The 19,634-nt window shown below is 37.2% G+C and overlaps 2 protein-coding genes across 2 annotated transcripts; one reads left to right on the top strand and one right to left on the bottom strand.

Moving 5' to 3' along the window:
* Positions 1 to 4,608: 4,608 nt before the first annotated feature.
* LOC113702155 (hydroxyproline O-arabinosyltransferase NOD3-like) lies at positions 4,609 to 10,323 on the top strand. Its single transcript, XM_072054487.1, has 8 exons — positions 4,609 to 5,727; positions 6,466 to 6,533; positions 6,618 to 6,819; positions 8,476 to 8,573; positions 8,684 to 8,753; positions 8,830 to 8,901; positions 9,061 to 9,174; positions 9,982 to 10,323. Exons 1-8 carry the CDS (start codon positions 5,305 to 5,307, stop codon positions 10,042 to 10,044), a joined length of 1,110 nt encoding a protein of 369 aa, XP_071910588.1. The 5' UTR covers positions 4,609 to 5,304; the 3' UTR covers positions 10,045 to 10,323.
* A 1,260-nt stretch (positions 10,324 to 11,583) lies between these two features.
* Positions 11,584 to 19,634, bottom strand: LOC113702146 (non-specific phospholipase C2-like). Its single transcript, XM_027223175.2, has 4 exons — positions 18,973 to 19,634; positions 14,793 to 15,447; positions 12,903 to 13,079; positions 11,584 to 12,101 (listed from the first exon to the last, which is right to left on the bottom strand). The coding sequence occupies exons 1-4, from the start codon at positions 19,417 to 19,419 to the stop codon at positions 11,788 to 11,790; spliced, it is 1,593 nt and encodes a 530-aa protein (XP_027078976.2). The 5' UTR covers positions 19,420 to 19,634; the 3' UTR covers positions 11,584 to 11,787.

Here is a 19,634-nt window from a genome sequence, read left to right as displayed (position 1 = left end):
GGGCGTATGCCAACTTATCCCCTGTGGGGCTGATGAGAAGCAACCCAGCTCTGCACCTTTCTTTGCTAGACGCTCCATCGACGTATAACGTCTACACCGAGAGGGCCTGTTCGTTTTTTTCTCCAGTTTGTTCGGCTTCTTCGATCGCGCCTTTCTGGAATCCAAGCCAACCCCTTCTGCTATGAAATCGGCTAGTGTCTGGGCTTTCATAGCTGTCCGGGGTTAGAAATCGGGATCGTATTTGGACATTTCCACTTGACCATCCTTCCCGATGCATCGGGTTTTGGTAGAATCCGTTTAAGTGGCTAGTCGGTTACCACCACTATAGGATGAGTCTGGAAGTATGACTTGAGCTTTTGAACTGTGTGGATAAGCGTCAGGACATATTTCTCTACCGATGAGTATCAGACTTCAGCTCCCTACAGAGCCCTGCTGACGTAGTACATTGGCTTTTGGACTCTTTCTTCCTCCCTAATAAGTACTGCACTAATTGCCTCCTCTCTCATGGCAAGTAAACGAACAGAGTCTTGCCCTGTTTGGGAGAGGTTAATATCAGCAATTTGGTGACATGTGCCTTCAGTTCATCAAATGCCTTCTGACACTTCATGGTCCACTCGAAATTTAATCCTTTCTTCAGAGCTTGAAAGAAGGGAGACCCCTGAATTGCCAATTTTGACAAGAACCTATCCAAGACTGTCATCTTCCCGACTAGTCGCTACACCTTCTTGATACTCTTTAGAGGTTCCATATCTATAATGGCTCTTACCTTATCAGGGTTGGCTCTTATCCTATTTTTGAATATCATGTATTCTAGGAATTTGCCCGACCTGATCCCGATGGTATACTTCCTAGGGTTCAGGCTCATTCGCGATTTTCAGAGTATATTGAAGATCTCCCCAAGGTCCGAGATGAACTGCTCCTGGGTCCTGCTTTTGATTAATATGTCGTCTACATAGACCTTCATATTGCGGCGTATTTGGTCTTGGAACAGCCTGTTAACCAGCCTCTGGTACATTGCTCTTGCGTTTTTTAGCCTGAAAGGCATGGTGACGTAGCAGTACGTTCCATATTCAATGATGAACAAAGTCTTTTCCTGATCTTTCTCAGCCATAGCTATCTGGTGATATCTCTTGAAAGCATCCAGGAAGCAAAAGACTTCATACCCCTGTAGTCGAATCTACGAGTAAGTCTATTCAGGACAAAGGGTAACAGTTTTTTGGGCAAACTCTGTTCAGGTCGGTGAAGTCTAAATACATTCTTCAGGCCTTATCATCCCCTTTGACCAATACGGGATTGGCCAGCCAGATCGGATAGTAAATCTCTTTCACGAACTTAGCTTCCAACAGTTTGTTCACCTCTTGTTTAACGATTTCAATTCGTTCCGGAGTAAAATTTCTTTTTTTCTATTTTATCGGTCGAATGTTTGGATCCTCGTGTAGTCTATAAACAGCCAATTTGGATGAAATCCCAAGCATATCTTCCATACTCCATGCAAAGATTTTGGCATACTCTATTAATAAGGATTCCAATGTCTTCCTGTTCAGTTCACTTAAGCATAAACTGACTCTTATCACTCAATCTGGATGTTCTTTGCTAATGGGGATCTCCAGCAATTCTTCGTCTGTCCCCAACTTTTCTTTCTTCTTCGCTGGCTCTAAAGGTTCTAAACAAGCTGTTCGGGCCACCAACTTTTCCTTTTTTTTAAGAGTTGCAATGTAGCAGACCCAAGCCACTTCAGGATCTCCTAACACCTCGGCCACTCCCTCTGATGTGAGAAACTTCATGCTCAGGTGCAAGATTGAACAGACAGCTCGGAGTGCGTTCAAAGTAGATCGCCCCAAGATCATATTATACGACGACGGCTCCTTTACCACCACAAAATTTACGGGGACAGTTCGACATCTCGGTGATGTTCCTACCATGACCATGAGAATTATCATTCCCTCAAGCTTGATCGGCGAGCCCGCAAGCCCGATCAAAGGAGTTCAGATTGGAGTGAGCTGCTTATCTTCTAACTGTAGTTCCTTGAATGTCCTATAGTACAGCACATCAATGGCACTTCCATTGTCTATGTATATATTCTTCACCTTATAATTGCAAGTTATCACCTCTATTACAATAGCCTCATGATTATTAGAGGTAAGGGGCATCGCATATTCCGATCCATGTACTATTTTCTCATATATTTTCAACCGCTTACTCGGGTTATCCCTATTGGGAAGAGGACGATTGCTCTGTCGAGCTGCGTGACTGTCCTCTCCAACGGGTCCTCCAGCTATGGTGTCGATTATCCTTGCTCTCCAACGGATCCTCCCACTATGGTGTTGATTGTCCCTGCTAAGTTCTGTACTTCAGGTTCGGGAGTTTGGTCCCTATTGCCTCGAAGCCGGTCTCGCAGGTAGTTCTTGCCCTCCCGTTTATATTCTCTCCTCCTCTGTTCAGCTTGGCTATTACGGATAAACTGCCTCAAGTGTCCCTGCCTTATCAATTCATCAATATTTTTCTTCAGATTTCGACAATCCTCTGTATCATGCCCCACATCTCTATGATACGCACAATACAAATTTTGGTCCCTTCTATTTTTATTGCTGGATAATTTTCTGAGAGGTCGTGAAAGGCCTTCGGCCTCCATGATGGCGAGGATCTGATCTCTTAGTGTAGTGAGAGGAGTCCACCCCCTATCTCCTTCGAGAGCTCTGTCCCTTGACAACTAGTCGAATATGTTTCTTCGCGACTGGCCGCCTCGTGTATCAATCGGGTCCACATTCTTTTTCCTCCTCTCGTCTCTTTGCTTCTCCTGTTCACTCTTTAGGCGGTTAGCCTCTTCAATATTAGCTCTCTCGTGAGCTTGATCTAGCATTTTCCGAACAGTCTTAGGAGGCTTTTCCACGAACTCTGTATACAACTTCTGTACACGTAATTCGTTAATGAAGGTGGCCATAACTACCTTGTCATCCCGGTCCCGAACCTGAAGGACTCGTTGTTGAACTGTACCATGTACTCCCACAACGACTCTTCAGGTTTTTGATGAACTGCCATCAAATGAGCAGTGTTCTTGGAAAATACCCAGGAGGAGATGAATTGAGTTGCGAACAAACGGGCAATCTGACCAAAAGATCGTATCGATCTAGGGGGCAACCCTTGAAACCACTGGCGCGCCTTTTCTTCCAGGAACATTGGGAAAGTTTTGCACCAAGCTGCATCCAACTATCTGTAGGTGCCTGTGAGTCAAGAAGGCAAACAGGTGATCCTCCGGTTCCGTGGTTGCATCATAAGGTCTCATACTTGGTATCTTGAACTTAGTGGGCAAGGGGTAATTTTCGATGTCAGGTATAAAAGGAGAGAAAGAGTACCGGTCCTCCTCCGAATCTAGCAATAGATCCAGTTCATCCCGTATAGGATACTTTTCACGCTTCGGAGAGTATTCCCTCCGAGGGACCCCCTGAAAAGACCCGAAGTGGTCTGTTCGGAAGTTCTTACGAGAAGATCCAAGGGTTTCCATCTGGTCATGAGAAGGTTCTCTTCGTACTCGTTTCCGTCGGGGGGCAGGGACTCCCTGTCCCAGACTCCGACAACTCTTCTTCACCCTTCTTCCCGGTTTTAGTTTCCTGATCATGGCGGTCTTCAACCTTATCCCTCAGATAGTTCACGATCGCTTCGAAGGTGGGCAAATTCTCCGCCACTATTTCCACCAACTGTTCATTTGGGATCCGAGAGAGCTCCGTCCCCTCCTCACCTTGAGTTGGCCCATGGTGAGGATTTTGTGGACCACTTTGCTCGTTTCCCCTAGACTTCTCGGTGTTCTTCTGAGATTGGATTTTTGGCATGGTTTGCAAAGAAAAACAAGCGGTTCCCACAAACGGCGCCAGTTGATGTGTATGCCGAGATTACGATCGGAACATAGCACATATGTGTGTTTCTGAATTGACCTGCAACAAGCCGAGCAGCGGGACTAGCTCCCCGTTGTGACTCCAAAGATCAAGTCAGTTGAGAAGTAAGAGAGAATAGAGAAAGTAATTGTATGGTGTAGTGTTGTGTGTACTTTGTTAGGTTCCCTCCATTCCTTATTTATAGAGCTGCTAGGGATAGCCTTTATGGAGTCCAAAGTTATCCTTCTACCCACAGTAGTTATCCCATTAGAATATGAGTTCTACTGGGTCACTAGAAGCGGAGTCCCTCTTGGACTCTAACCCTGGCCTTATCCCGAAGAGTGGGGAGCTCCGCATCTGTTTGGCCAATGATCGAGTAGGCTCGTATATTGTACCTAGCTGGCCTGGAAGAATTGACACGTGTCAATGGTCAGTTGGCTCCTCTACACCAAGCATTGACAAAATAGAAAACTTTTTTTTTTCAAGGAACAAAATAGAAAACTACTGCCCAAAGGACCAAAACTACAATAATGTTTCCACTCTTCCGTAACGCTCCAGTAAAGAATAACCTGGGTGGCTGGTGGTTTACTCGTTTGCTGTTTGCACGACTTCGCTCCAACTACTCTCCGCGTGAGCAAAGGCCTGCACTTTCTTCACCCTCTTTTCCTATCCCGTTGTGCCAGCCTGCCTGCTCTTTTTTGGAATAAAAATCAACCCTCAGATCAGCACTTCCTCCTTCAATCTCAATCTTCCACCTTCATTTTACTGTACTCCGGTCGAAATCCGTTCTGGGTTTTGGCATTTTCATCCTTTCTGGTATATTCACGGATCTGTTCTTTCCCCATTCACTTCTTCACTCGTGACTTCAATATTCATCAAAATAAAGGTTTTTTTGTGGGGAAAAGTCAACTCCTTTTTAGTTGGCATTCTGATGATTGCAGGCGCAAGTTCTCAATGTGCACTGGTGAATTCAGTTAGATCACCAACTACTATACGAGTTCTTGCTGGTAAGAATTTATTTTGTGGGTTGACCCAAGGAAACATTTTTATTCGGGGAATTTAGACTCTAATATAGGTTAGTGCTGTTGGTACGAAATTTTTTTGTGGGTTGATCCCGGGAACCCTTTTAGTTTGCATATTTTGGCCGTTTAACTTAGATTACTTTGTGGGTTGATACCGGGAGCATTTTGGTTTGGAAATTTTAGCTCTAATATAGGTTAGAGCTGTTGTTGTTGGGAAATTAATTATGTGGAATTTTTTGTTATAATAGAGTTTAAAGCTGTTGCTGGTGGGAAACTATTTTGTGGGTTAATTTAGGCTAGAGCTGTTGCTGTTGGGAACTTATTTTCTGGGTCATTCAAAAGTATTGTTTTAGTTTGGAAATTTACCCTTTTTATTATTCTTTTTGGGAATTTTAGCTGCAATATTGGGAAAGATGATTGGAAGGAAAAATATGGGGCGAGTTTCGCCACTACTTTTAGTACTATTGGCATTGGGATTTGGTTTTGCAACATATAACTTGGTGACAATGGTAATGCACAATAGAGGGCTTAGTTCAGGGAAATTTTGGGTAACAAATGAGGCTTCAGAATGGTATGATCCCGTGATTAATATGCCTGATGAGGTGAAGGGGTTAGGAAGTTCGAATGTGAAGTTTCATGTTGCTTTAACTGCAACTGATGCGCCTTACAGTAAATGGCAATGTCGTATTATGTATTATTGGTATAAGAAGATGAAGGATATGCCTGGATCCGATATGGGAGGTTTTACTCGGGTTTTGCATTCAGGCATGCCTGATAATTTGATGGAGGAGATTCCTACTTTTCTTGTTGATCCTCTTCCGGAAGGGCTTGATCGGGTGAGAAATGTTTTTTTATTTAATGTAGTTCTTCTTTTTCCTATTAAATGTGGAAACTTGATCACCGGATTGTGGGATGCTGAATATGTTGTGTTGTTCATTGCTTGGTTGTTGCATCTTTGGTGACTGCATTATTCTTTTTGTCTTTTAAAAGATAGAATATGCTCGTTGTGAAGTGCTAAAAATAATCTCATCTGAGATTTGAGTTTCATAAGTAATGGTTGTTTTCTACTAAATGAAGAGACGATACTGCATTTATAAGATACTGTAATTTAAGAAGAATGATACTCAATTTAGTTTCTGGATAACCATTGTAAACCAATGATGTCAAAATATTTAACTGCCAATCTATGCATAGATAAGTAAGTCAAGTGCCACGGCTACATTGATTGATTGTTTCATCTGTTGCCCGCTTTTTCTATTTTTTCTTTTTTTATTTATTGTCAAAGATAAGAAACTTTTGGCTTATGAATGCATATATGTATCTCTGCATGTATATGGTCATCAACAGAACCAGAACCCTTTGGTTTGGAGGGAGCAGTGTCTCTGTGCCTCAGACACTGCATTATGGTTCGCACGTGATTAAAATTTATATTGTGAATGCATTTGCATTTTTAACAGTCTATGAGTAAAAGAATTTTGAACTCAACATTCAGGACAAAAACTATGATAATTTCTCTGTAGTTATAACTAGTAGATAATTTCCTAAATATCCTTGTCTTTTTTATGTTAAATCAGGGTTACATTGTGTTGAATAGACCATGGGCTTTCGTGCAATGGCTAGAGAAAGCAATTATTGAAGAAGAGTAAGCTGCTATACTAGATCATTCAGAGCCTTGTGTGCTTGTTATATTCTGTTCTGAGTCCTAGCCCATGCTTGTCTGGTGCAGATATATTCTAATGGCAGAACCTGATCACATATTTGCAAATCCTTTGCCAAATTTGGCCCATGGTGGCCATCCTGCTGCATTCCCTTTCTTCTACATCAAACCAGCAGATAATGAGAAAATCATTAGGAAGTATTATCCACAGGAAAAGGGTCCTGTGACTAATGTTGATCCGATTGGAAATTCTCCTGTGATAATTAATAAGGTTTGATCTGTCTTTACACTGTATATTATGAAGATTCAATTTTCTGCTGAAAATGATGTGCTAGCAACTTATGCATTTACGTGCTCAGGAACTCCTAGATAGACTACGTATATCTTGGATGTTTCAATGCAACCACTTTCTTGGTTTCGCTACTCTATTCATAAAAGAACCTGACACATCATGGTTTCAAAAAAGATGGATGCTTGACAACCCATTAAGCTTTTTAAGTCGATCAATTTTGGTGACTAGAAGTGTTAAGAGTATGTGATAACGCATACAAGCAAGCACTGAGCCTTATGTGGGAGTTAAATACAGCTGGAGTAGAGTTAAAAATTTAAGTTTAGTTAAAGTTTTGGAAGATGAATCTACTATGCTAATAACCCTTCTTTCTTTTGCTTGACCAATTTGCTAATCCTTTGGGATTTTGGCTCTACACTGGGTTTTTTTATCATAGTAATTCTGGCAGACATTTTTTGACACCTCATGGTAGACTCCTTTTTGTTTTTCTCATCACACTATGTGACCATTTTTGGTCAACAAACTCAAACTGTGATCTTGTTTTTCTTTTCTTGGGAGACATCAACTGAATTCCATTTTTGTTTTACGAGATTTTAAGACTCTTTATCTCATTTTTTCTTAACTTACTTTAGTATTAATGTGTAGCATGAATTTATTACACCTCATGGCAGATATATCTCTTTCGCCTCACTGCGGTTTTTTTATTCTCTTTTGCCCTGTCATCACACTAAATACATAAGATGGACTCAGACTTCAATCTAGTGTTTATTTTCTTAAATTTTTGTACAGTTCAATTCTCGGTTATATCTTTTCTTTTATGGGATCTGATGACTCTTTTTCTTAATTTTGTATTAAGTATGGTATAAATTTATTGCCCCTCATTAATTGTAGTCAGTGGAGATGTCTTGAATCCTTTTCTTCCCCCATTTTGTTGGCATTAATTGTGGTACTTAATAAAATGATGATCATTTGACTTTTCATAGGTGTAAAAATTTTTGATAAGATAATGTTTAGATAGAGATGTTGTGTTTACATTTTACAGAAATTTTCTTGTCTAGTCAAAAAATTCATTTTTAATTTGATCTGGGTGGATTTCAGTGGAAGTGGGTTGATTAGTGGCTCTCAATTTTTTTTCCTAGTTTTTGGGATGGGAGGTGCTTAGCATGTTGACTTTATCTGTGATGAAAATGTTTGTGCTAGTGACAAAATTGTAAGTTTGTGATAGCATTAACTGCACATATGCTAATTATTACTTGTTATATTGAGAAGATTCAGACAAAGTGAAGCATTTTTTTTTACCACATTTAGTTACGGTATCCTAAGTGTTTTGAGACTAAATTCAGACCGGATTTCTTTATGACATGTTTTGAGATTAAATTCAGACCAGATTTCTTTATGACATGCCCCCATGGTTTATATTGCAATACGAGTGGTGTCTTGCATCCTCTTGGTTTCTACCACTGACTCTGTAGTAAGAAAAAGCTAACATGCCATAGCTTGATATATTGATCTTGTGGAAGCAACGGATGAAATAATGTATCATCATATCTAATTTCATACTATGTTTTTGAGCTGAAAAGCTTATATTGCCTCGTTTGGATAGGCTTTTTCCAAGCCTTAACTAATATCTTGTGACAGTTACTTCTGGAGAAAATTGCTCCTACTTGGATGAATATGTCTTTGCGGATGAAAGATGACCCAGAGACTGATAAAGCTTTTGGCTGGGTTTTAGAAATGTAAGTTGTGCCTAGGGAGTTGTAGAATTTGTTATACGCAATTGCTGAGTGGTTATTAATTATCTGGTTGCTAGTATGGCTTTTAAAATGTTTGCCTTTATTTTCTTTAGGTATGCCTATGCAGTAGCGTCTGCTTTACATGATGTGCGACACATTCTGCGTAAAGACTTTATGTTGCAGGTCCAAAAACCTTTTAGAGATGCTATACTATCTATTTCTCCTTACTTGTCTTAACATGTGACTAAAACACTCACAGCCTCCATGGGATTTGGAAGTTGGCAAGAAGTTCATAATACATTATACATATGGATGTGATTATAACATGAAGGTAAATTGCAGTCTGTTTGTGCAGTACCTCGTTATTCTTGAAGTTGTATCAGCTTGAAAGTCATAGTCTCTAGAGTTCATCGTGCTTCTCTCTCCATTTGTGTTACCCAAAGAATCTAAATTTGTATGATTTACTGACTTGTTGTTTGTCGTAAAACAGGGAGAACTGACATATGGAAAGATTGGGGAATGGAGATTTGACAAGAGGTCTTATCTTCGTGGTCCACCACCTAGAAATCTTCCTTTACCCCCACCTGGGGTTCCTGATAGTGTGGTATGTACAACTTCTGACACCAGTTTATTGTAGGCCAACAATGATTTTAAGTAGCTCCTCTGAAATCAATAGGAATTTAATTATGTGTCCTTTTTGGTCTCTATTCAACATATGCTGTGATGAAGAAAGCGGAAGGGCACCTTTTTATTGCTGCTTTGCTACGTATAAGGTTACTTAAAAAGTTATGAACCCATATGAGTTCCTTAAATTGCTCTCAATGTCATTATCTCTGTAAATGTGCTCCTTCTATTCCTCCATTTCTTCAGATATTCTCTTACTCTTTTCCTCTCTTTCATTCTGAACTCTTCATGCTCCTTGTAAACTGAATGGAGATGTAGCCAAAGATTGAGTCAATTGATCTGCCAAACTTGAGGTTCATGAAACCCATCCGGAAATCAGACTGAATGATTAGACTTCAATATGCAGCTAAAATTTCTTGAATTCCTGTACATGCTGGTTAAGAGAGTAAATATTGATTCCACTATTGAAGCTTATATTATACCTACTTGGATATCAAATTAGGTGAAATTACAAGAAGATGCCTAGGGGCCCCTTCATAGAACTTATAAGTACCTCTCCAACAAAAGCACAGAATAAAAACACAAAGACCAATTTTTTATGCTCTCTCTCTCTCTCTCTCACGTGTGTACATGTTTGTGTACACTTAGGTATCGAGCGGCAAAATAAATTAAAAAATACAAGTATTTTTGCTGCAAAGTTAGATGCTCTCCATAGCCATTCAAGAGTTCATGCACTGATGAGCAAATTGATTAATTTGCACCTCATCATTTTTTTGTATTTCTACAGGTAAGACTTGTGAAAATGGTGAATGAAGCAACTGACAATATTCCAGGATGGGATGTGGAGTAGATATTTGACAGACTGTTGTAGAAGGCTTAAACAGTCTCTTGTATACAGTCAAGATCCACACGAAGTAGAGTGCCACACTGTCGGCTGTCCTCAAGACTCCTACTGAGGACAAACAAGAAGAGGTGAACAGGAAAGAATACACTATAAGGAGAAAAATGTAACGATGTCTCATTTAAGATCCTTTTATAATTCTTCTTCAACTTTTTTGGACTGGATTTTAATTCCAAGGCCAGGAAACCACATTTTCTAGTAAAAATGTTGTGATTTGTCCTTTACTAATTTGAAAGCCCCGGATCCTCCATGCTACCACAGGAACTAGGAGTAGATTTGATTCTTCTGAAGAAGGAATTATGCTGGGCCAGTGTGTTTGAGATTTTCTTGAACATGGCATGTAAGATAAAGCTTGAAACTTATAATTGGACAGATGAAAGAATTGCAGGAACTGAGGACTAGATTGTGCTTTCCCGCGGGCCGGGGGGGGGGGGGGCATGCAAGAAGGAAGTTTGAGCTTGATGGAAATGGCTAAAATTTCGTCTGCTTTAGATGTGTTTGGACAGCCAATTATTTGGCCAAATATATTTGCTGACATCACCATTACAATTTTCAATACACCTTTTTATCTTCTCAATTACTTTTTTATCTCACATACATCATATCACAAAAAGTGCTACAGTAAAAATATTTCAAATAACTTACAATCCAAACACACCAAAATCAAATAAAAAGTTATTTTATGTCTCAATCCTTACATCTCTTACTACTGGCGGAGTAACAGCCAGTTTTGTTATGTTGGGTGATATCATTATTGCCGAATCCAACGCCTATATTGCATTTGCAGGTAAAAGAGTAATTGAACAAACATTGAATACAACAGTACCTGTTATGTTGGGTGATATCATTATTGCCGAATCCAACGCCTATATTGCATTTGCAGGTAAAAGAGTAATTGAACAAACATTGAATACAACAGTACCTGAAGGTTCACAAGCCGCTGAATATTTATTCCAGAAGGGTTTATTCGATCTAATCGTATCGCGTAATCTTTTAAAAAGCGTTCTTAGTGAGTTATTTCAATTCCATGCTTTTGGCATACATAAAATAAAGCGTGAAAGTTGTAATTGGACAGATGAATGTTAGAAAATTGCAGCTAACCTCAGAAAATTTTAGAATGAGGCATAATAAAACATAGCACGCATAAATATAAATTTGATTATTGGAAAGAGAGTAAAGTTTATACAATTGGAAACACTGAAAACAAAAAAAAAAAAAAGTAAAGGGTAAAAAATGCCTTAATGGTAGATAACTTTTTACTCTCCTCAAACTAATAGTATTACTATTAATTTGATTAAAGCAAGTCAAATCCCATTTAACTGAATGACAGAACAAAAGGTCCATCAAGCATAAAAGCTTCTCTTGTACTCGAGGAAGGTGAAACTGAGGCTTAATAGTAGTGATCATTTCATTGATGATGGTTTTTTTTTTTCTTTTTTTTTTGGGGATTTTGCAGTATAATATTTGCTCTAAGCTATAAAGATGCAGTTGTAACAAACCCAAATTTGATTTGGTCATGATGACTTTTGTATATAATTCAGTGGCCCAAATTGTAATAGCCAGAAATTATTAATCAGAGCAACTCTAATTACTTTTTTTGACATATTGTGAATACTTTTAGCACATACACAGAACTTGGTATATAAATATTGCTGTATTTACATTATAACCAGCCAATAATTCTATGCTTGATTAATGGTGGTTTTGACTTGAAGGCTTGGATTTTCTTGTTGTAAGAGATGGCCTCATTTTCACAATTTGGTCCTCGTGAACGCCCATTCTTTTGGCAGAAAATCCAGCCTCAAAGAAGCTCTTTACTGCATCTTTCATGTATTGTTTCCCTTCCTTAACAGTCATTTCTTTCCCAATCTGTTGTGGGTAAGTTGCCAAAATGTCTTCTCCTTTGAGGACTGCGGCAAGTTGCACTAGCTCTTGCTGAAATTCAGTAAGCTTGGCATCTTCTTTCGCCTCCCCTTGCCTTATCCTTACCGGAGTTGGAAGTTGTTCTGCACAAAAGCCTCCACGATTTAGTGGGTTTTTTTCTTTTTTGAGAAATATTACTGGAGCACTTTCTTGATAAAAGGTGCATGGGATTGGGCAAGTATGGTTGGTTTTGATATGTGGGATATGGGTTCGATTACTGTTTAGTGTATGCTTTACAGATACAGTTGTTTTTATATATTAAGTTAGTATTCACGAATAAAGTCCATGAGTAGCAACAAAATTATATAAATATACACCATAGTAAAAAGTACAACAACCCAATCCAACAAATCTATGAAAATCCCAATCGTTGGCCCTTCATCAGTGATCTGATAATCGAATCGGACCAACTGGTTTGATCGGTTGAACTGCGAACCAATCATGACTCCAGTCCGATTCTATATTTAACTCAAGAAGTCAAATAAATCGGCCAAACCTAATCAAAATTGGTAAAAAAAGGCCTTTGAACTGATCTTCATTAAATATTTCTTTTATATTTTTATATATTAATTTAATCTAAGTAATTTAATATTAAAATAATTATAAAATAATTGAACCGAAGTTAAATTAGTCGAACCAACTGAATCGTAAACTGAAAGCTCATTCGATTCAGTTGCCGGTCTAAACTTCAAAACATTGCCCTTAATTAATGGTGCAGTAGGACTCCATACGACCCAGAAAGGTGTATGTATATACCATTTTGTTTGGAACATATTTTATGAATTCATTTATCTGAATGGAATCAAGTATACATCAAAAAGATAAAATAACTCAAAGGAATCAAGCAATTATTCGCTGAAAGTTTAAAAATTGAGGCAACTAACCTGGGCAATCAGTTCTAGGTTCTTTCCTGGTTTGGAGAATGGATTCAAAGGTGCCAGCCCACTCATCCCTCTTAGTTAGAAAAGATGGCAGGTTGAATGTCTTCTTGACTGTTGCTGAAATGGAAGAGTGCTCATATTCTGATGTCTTATATGGTGAACCTTTGGGACTATGGACGACTGCATCATCACAAATATCCCAATCAACATCTCCTGTGTAAACAAAATCATTTGTCTACTCCTAGTGGATTACCCACCTTTAGTAGTTTTTTTTTTTCTTTTGAAATTCGTATATCAAATTTTATACTTTCTGATTTAGTTGTGAGTTTCCTTTTTTTTAATTTTTTGTTTTTAGTCGTGAGTTTTTTTGGCTACAATGCATATTTGGTCATATGCATTGGATAATCCTTTATTTATTCTAGATTTGGTAAAATGCATCAAGATAAGCATTTTCTTATCACAATGAATGAAAACAATTTGAATAAGATGATGAATAATTGACAAGTACCATCAGAGTATTTGTACACATGATGTATACATGCAATGGCAAGAAAAAAACTCTTACCACTTTCTTTTTGATGAAAAATTAATATTTTATACTTCAGATCCTTTCTGTGATAATTGATTTTAAAAAAATGTCAAACTGTCGTGCTATGAAGGTTTTATTGTTCACCACAATATTAAAATCCTCATTAATGAGGGCATATTGACATTGTTCTGCAATAACGTTTAGGTGTCTAATAAGAACTAAGAACTTGTTTTTTTAAAAAAAAAAAAAAATCCGAACTCATTAATTTGCTGCAAAAATTCAAATGCTATATTCAACATTGACAACTAGAGTATTTCCATCTATCTTGAAAAATCTATGTCTAATAACAAAGTCAGTGAGATGTCCCAAACCAAGCTTAATTTTTATATAATCCATAAATAATTTTCTCTCCGTTAATCTATTCACTAAATTGAAGTATAATACAAATTTTTATTTTATTTTTGTGAGTTAAACATAAAGAAAATCTTTAAAAATATAAATCAACATATCTTTTTCTTTCCCCCAATGATTTTTTTTCATTTTTCACTTTTAAAATGATAACTTTGCGTTCCTTACAAAATCAAGTCAGTAAAATTTGATCCAAACCTAAGTTTTCAACCACTTCAACCACTTGCCCAATCCCATTAGATGTAAAAGTTTAGATCTCATTTGTAGTTAAATAAATGACCCGATCTCTGCTCATTTTTTCCTTAAAAAAAGTAGAATTTTACCTTGAACCATATTCATTTTTTCCTAAAAAAAAGTAAGATATGGCTCAATTCATATTATTTTTTGCCACTAAAATGTGGGATATGAGTTTTCTGTACATAAAAACTAATGGCATATGGGTAACATGATGCTTTCAAACTAAAAAGTGATCGACCCCTTATTTTTTTCAAAAAAATTTTACATTTTCCATGAACAGATTTTTCAATCACTTCTTCACTTCACATCAAAGAGTTACAGTATATTTTTCTACAAAAATTCAAGCAAATGGTAATCCAAATGGACTCTTAATTTGGGACCAAATTTTGCTAATTTGAATTTGTAAGGAACATAAAGTTAATATTTTAAATGTGAAGAACGAAAAAATTCATTTAGCAAAAATGTAAATAACATTTTGAATTATTTTTTCACAAAATATCCTCACCGTTTGCCCTCACATTCGAGCAAATGAATTTTAATCACAATTGAAGAAGATGTGGGTTGGATGATTTTGAGGGAAGAAGTGTAAGTGAGAGATACCGAATTAGGGTCCTCTCATTTAGACTAGGAAAAAGAAAATTGATCAGAATCTTTAAAGTCATAAAATACTACTCAAAGCAAAAAAATGGAGGAGATGATGAAATTGAAAGTGAACATACCAGTGCCCTTTTCAATCCATGGTGACGCCATAATTGTGGGGACCCTAACGCCCAATCTATCAAACTTGAAAAAGAAAGGATCGGGCCCCACAATCCCATCAGGACTAGGGACCCCACTGACAGGGGTAGCCACATGATCAAAAAACCCACCATGCTCATCATACGTAATAATCAACAGAGTTCGGTTCCACTGCGGGCTGGCTCTCAGCGTCTCGTACACCCCCTTAACGAACATCTGTCCCTGATAAACATCATGTGATGGATGATCATCATTGGCCGGCTCCAACTTAGAGTCCATGTACCGCTGCTCCACCACAACATAGTTCGGCAGCTTTCCATTTTTGGCGTCATTTTTGAAGGATAAATCATAAGGGTGGAAATTACCTAAGTATTTGATTTTTCTCAGGTTACGATAAAATAAGGTGGCCGGAATATTTTGGAAGTAGATTCCGAAGGACAATCCGGCGTCGCTTAGGTTGTCGAAGATTGTCCGCTGTGGATAACCTTTGGCTAGTAGGGCGGCTATGTTTGACGTGGCACCATGAGAAGTTGCCGAGTGGACATATAACCGGTTTGGCTGGGTTGATGCCGGCACCGACGCAAACCACCGGTCAAAAACGGCAAATTCGGAGACTAAACTTTTATAAACTCCGACCTGATAGGGGAACCAAAAAAAAGAAAAGATAAATAATAATTAAGAAATAAAAAATCATAAGTTAAAAATATGTAATAATTACATTAATAAAATAGGTTAATCAATTATGTGTTCTTAGAGTACATGAAAAATGTAAGTATTATGTTAGGTGATAAATTATTTTTTGCGAGAAAGTAGGCAATTTTTGGGATGGGTTTGGAATGTTCAAAGTGATCCACCATTTTTTTTTCAGTGCAATTATGGTGTGCTCTAAAGTCACAAAATAAGAAAACCAAAAAACTTCGTAAATTTCTGCTTTTACCTTGCACCATAAAATTGCATGCACCCTTAAGGCACATAATAGAAAAACCTAGTAAACACGATTGAATTGCATAGTAACTGATATTTGTCCTTTAAATACAGCTCAAATTTTTTTTTCTTTTACTTTTTCACTTTTGCTCACGTCATTCCCTCCCCTAATTGTTATAGACAGAATTTGAATTCTGAACCTTGCAGCAAAGAAGTCTCTAACAGCTTTCCCTCTCCCCTAGACAATAATTGGTAATATATTGTCTCCTAAATATAATTTAGCTATAACAGCATTTACTACACAACTCAGTTGGCCACTTGGGCTCAAGTCAAGGGGTCGAATTTTCTGGAGAATGACAGAAGGTTATTTAGCTCCATTCGAATCTTCCAATAGATTAACTTCTTTTCCAATAGGTCCATTCCCCTCCCCTTTTCATAGCATAGAATCAATTGTAATACTACACAATGGTTGTAACTTCTTTTGAACCAACCAAAACAAAAGAAAAAACATTTACTACACAACCGTGAAGTCCAGACTTTTGACTCGTGATCCTTTTCTCCTTATAAGGCTCAGGATCTACATGAACCTCATAAAGCTAAAGCTACTCCGTACATGAGTAGTGGACCCATATTGCACTGGTAAACTGAAATCACAAACTGAAATTATCAGAATGTGACTCAATAATTTGTAGATGACATAATCTTTCTATTGCTTTTTAAAATTTTTCCCAGGTAAGCAGCCTGGCAAGTTCATTCCATACTTCTTGTTTCAGGTATGGATTAAATCCCAAATTCCCATTCTAAGCCACGACTTTTGGCATAAAATCAATCTCATCTTGCAACAAGTTCAATTGAACTTGTCGGGCTGTGAATCCCTTTTTTTTCCTCATTTCATGTAAGGTTTACTAGGAATTTTCATTTTCTCAAGAAATGGATTTCTTATTCACATTTTTCCTGAACTTTGAGAATTTTCTGTAAAATATTTTAATCTGCACGAGCTCTTTTTATTAGCCAAATTAGACAGTACATAAATATACAGCTAGCAAAGAATTTTTATACATTAATTTAAACATCAAAATGGAAAGTTTGGGTTATGTTAAGAAATCTTCAATCAATAAGTGTTGAATTAAAAGAAATAGATAACTAAATTAAAAAACTTTGATGACCTCATGCTCTTAGGGTGTTTACTTAACGTTTGTTATGTCTAACACGTAAAATGTGGAGTGTTAGAATGAAACCAGAAAGCTGACGCATTCACTCTGTTTTGGATAGGGTATATTGTGCTTATGTCACATGAATATATTCCTATACCGGTAACATTGAGAGTTAATAAACGGCTATAAAATATTGATAGTGTTCTAATATAAATCAATCCCTTAATCTCATTTAACATCATCTGTAAAATTTTAGATGTAGCCATCGAAGTGAACAGCCTCCCAATTTCTTTAAAATCGTTTGTAATGTTGTGGTTTCATAAAGTGTCTGTCATGCAACTATTGTCTTATAGATGAATTCTCTTGTATATAAAGACTAATCTTATGTACTTTTTGGTAGCATATGTCACATTGAACTGCTAAGGAGAAGTCAGTATTTTGTGTTTAGAGTACCTTTATATGGTGTCTGAAACATGCTATAAAGATTTTCTCATGAATGGAACTCTATAAGAACAATATATAAATCAAAGAAATAATCGAAGGTATTTTCTATTTGGTAGTCTAATGAGTTGCCATAAATACACCACAAAATAGGGTCGACCCATTACTAACCTTTGATTCATAGAAGGAAACTTGCTTTTTTGTTGAAAGAGTAATTACGGTTCAAATTCTTAGGTTTACTCCTAGACGACCAAATAGTAGAATCCTTAATCTATTAAGTTCATGTACACGAAGCAACTTCAAACTTTTGATATGCCTAATCGATGAATACAAATTTTTGTATTGTGAATTATTAAAATAAATGTGATTTGATTGTCAATTCATACTATTATACCCCTATAGAGTATAATCTATAGTAAGAGATATTATGATGAGAGAGAGTGAGAGATAGTATAATGAAAGAGGGAATGTGGCATATGGATTACACTGTATTAAATGTAATCCATTGCGGATATCCTAAGTTGTACAAGTATACTCCACCTACGCTTTATTGCAAAACTTAGAATAAAATTCTTTGAATCACATAAACAAATATGGGTCTTTTCGCCGTCAAGTTCAGGATTCGAATCGTGTATGTGATTGAGGATAGATTGGAGAAAGGGTGTGGAGAGAGATGAGATGTTAATACATTATATATATGGTTCTTACAAGTGGAAAGACATAAGCATTGATCGAAGTTGATACCATGTAGGCATTATTCTATACCAGGAACTTAAATTACATAAAAATTTGGGTTAACCTAGTTGCAATATAATGATATCCAATGGCTCACACTTGAGTAAATCCGACCTTCAAAAATCTAATGATCCAAATTATGCCACATCATCTCACCAAGTGATGTGACACAATCTGGACCATTAGATTTATGAAAACCAGGTCTATCCAAGTTTTGGCCCTTAATAAAAGAATTAATTTTTATGAGGTACTAATCTTCAAATCATTAAAAGCAAAAAATCTTTTTTGTAAAGAACTAGTCTATCAAATTTCTTTTAATGAAATTAATATTCTATTTAATTGATAGATTTATATTTGTGTCTTTATCGAAGATATTATTCTTGGTAGGACCATACAACAGACTATATGTCTTCAGCAGTTTTGAGTTGTAATTGTCTTCACACTAGAGGTCGACCCATTTTATTAAATCTACCCTCTATAAATATCCCAGAGAATCATCACAACCGAAGACACAAAAATAAATAAAAAACAGGTGTTTGTGACTTTATTTTAGGAATTTATTTTTCCATACTTCAGTATCCTATCTAGCACTCACAATTACATATTTAGCTATCAAAAAAAAAGTGGATTCAATAATTCACAATTCATAATAATTGAGTAGATATAAGCAAACTTGTGTAGGTTGCTATTTTTTAGAGTTTTTGTAGAAAAAAATACGGTAACATTTTGATATATATGAAGTAAAAAGGTAATCAAGAAATGTGTTTGCGGAAAAAAGTGTTTAAAAAAATATGTTTACTGAAAACATAAAAAAAAATTTTAGTGGAAAATAGCTCTGGAGGACAATAACGTAGACATCGAAAGCATTTTTTTAATTTGAAAGAAAAAGACTGAAAAGCCAACATACCATGTCTGGTACGAAGCCATTCATGACACTCTGAGTCATGTTGGGATCCATAGAACGAGCTTGCTGGGCGAAGCCATCCATGGGCGGAGGATTGGCGGAGGTGTCGTTGGAGCCGAAAATCTGTTCACGGATGGCCTGGAAAGAGTGGCCGGGGTCAGGGTCTACAAAGTGGGATTGATTACCGAAGGAAATGCGAGGAGAGTTTGGATCAGTTGTCGAGATTGGATTCGATTCTGAGCCATCCACTCCATTGATTTCTCGATTCAGCTTCTTCATCCACCCTAACATATGGTCGAATGATCTGTTCTCCATTACTAGCACCACCACCGTCTTTATTGGACTGGTGGCCGTGGCCACACAATATAGGTGGTGGTAGTTTGATAACATGACAATCATAATCAGAATCCTAGCCATATTGGCCTTGGCTGTTGTCGCGGTGGCGTTCATTGATGATATTTCCACTTTTCGGATAATAACATTGGAAACAAAAAAGAGTAACTATAAATTGTGGGCTTTTGTTTTCTACTGTTTTTGGAGTGAATTTGTGTGTGTGTGTGTGTGTTTGTGGGGTTGGGGGTGGGGAGGAGGGAGAGTGAGGTAGCAGAATTCCGTGGAGATGAGCGAGTCTTTATATGCAACTTTGTGTGATGGGAGCTAGGCTA

Source organism: Coffea arabica, chromosome 1e (assembly GCF_036785885.1).
Source record: "Coffea arabica cultivar ET-39 chromosome 1e, Coffea Arabica ET-39 HiFi, whole genome shotgun sequence".
NCBI lineage: Eukaryota > Viridiplantae > Streptophyta > Magnoliopsida > Gentianales > Rubiaceae > Coffea > Coffea arabica.
The sequence above is the reverse complement of the archived record's forward strand: the minus strand, read 5'-3'. Positions and strand labels throughout refer to the sequence as shown.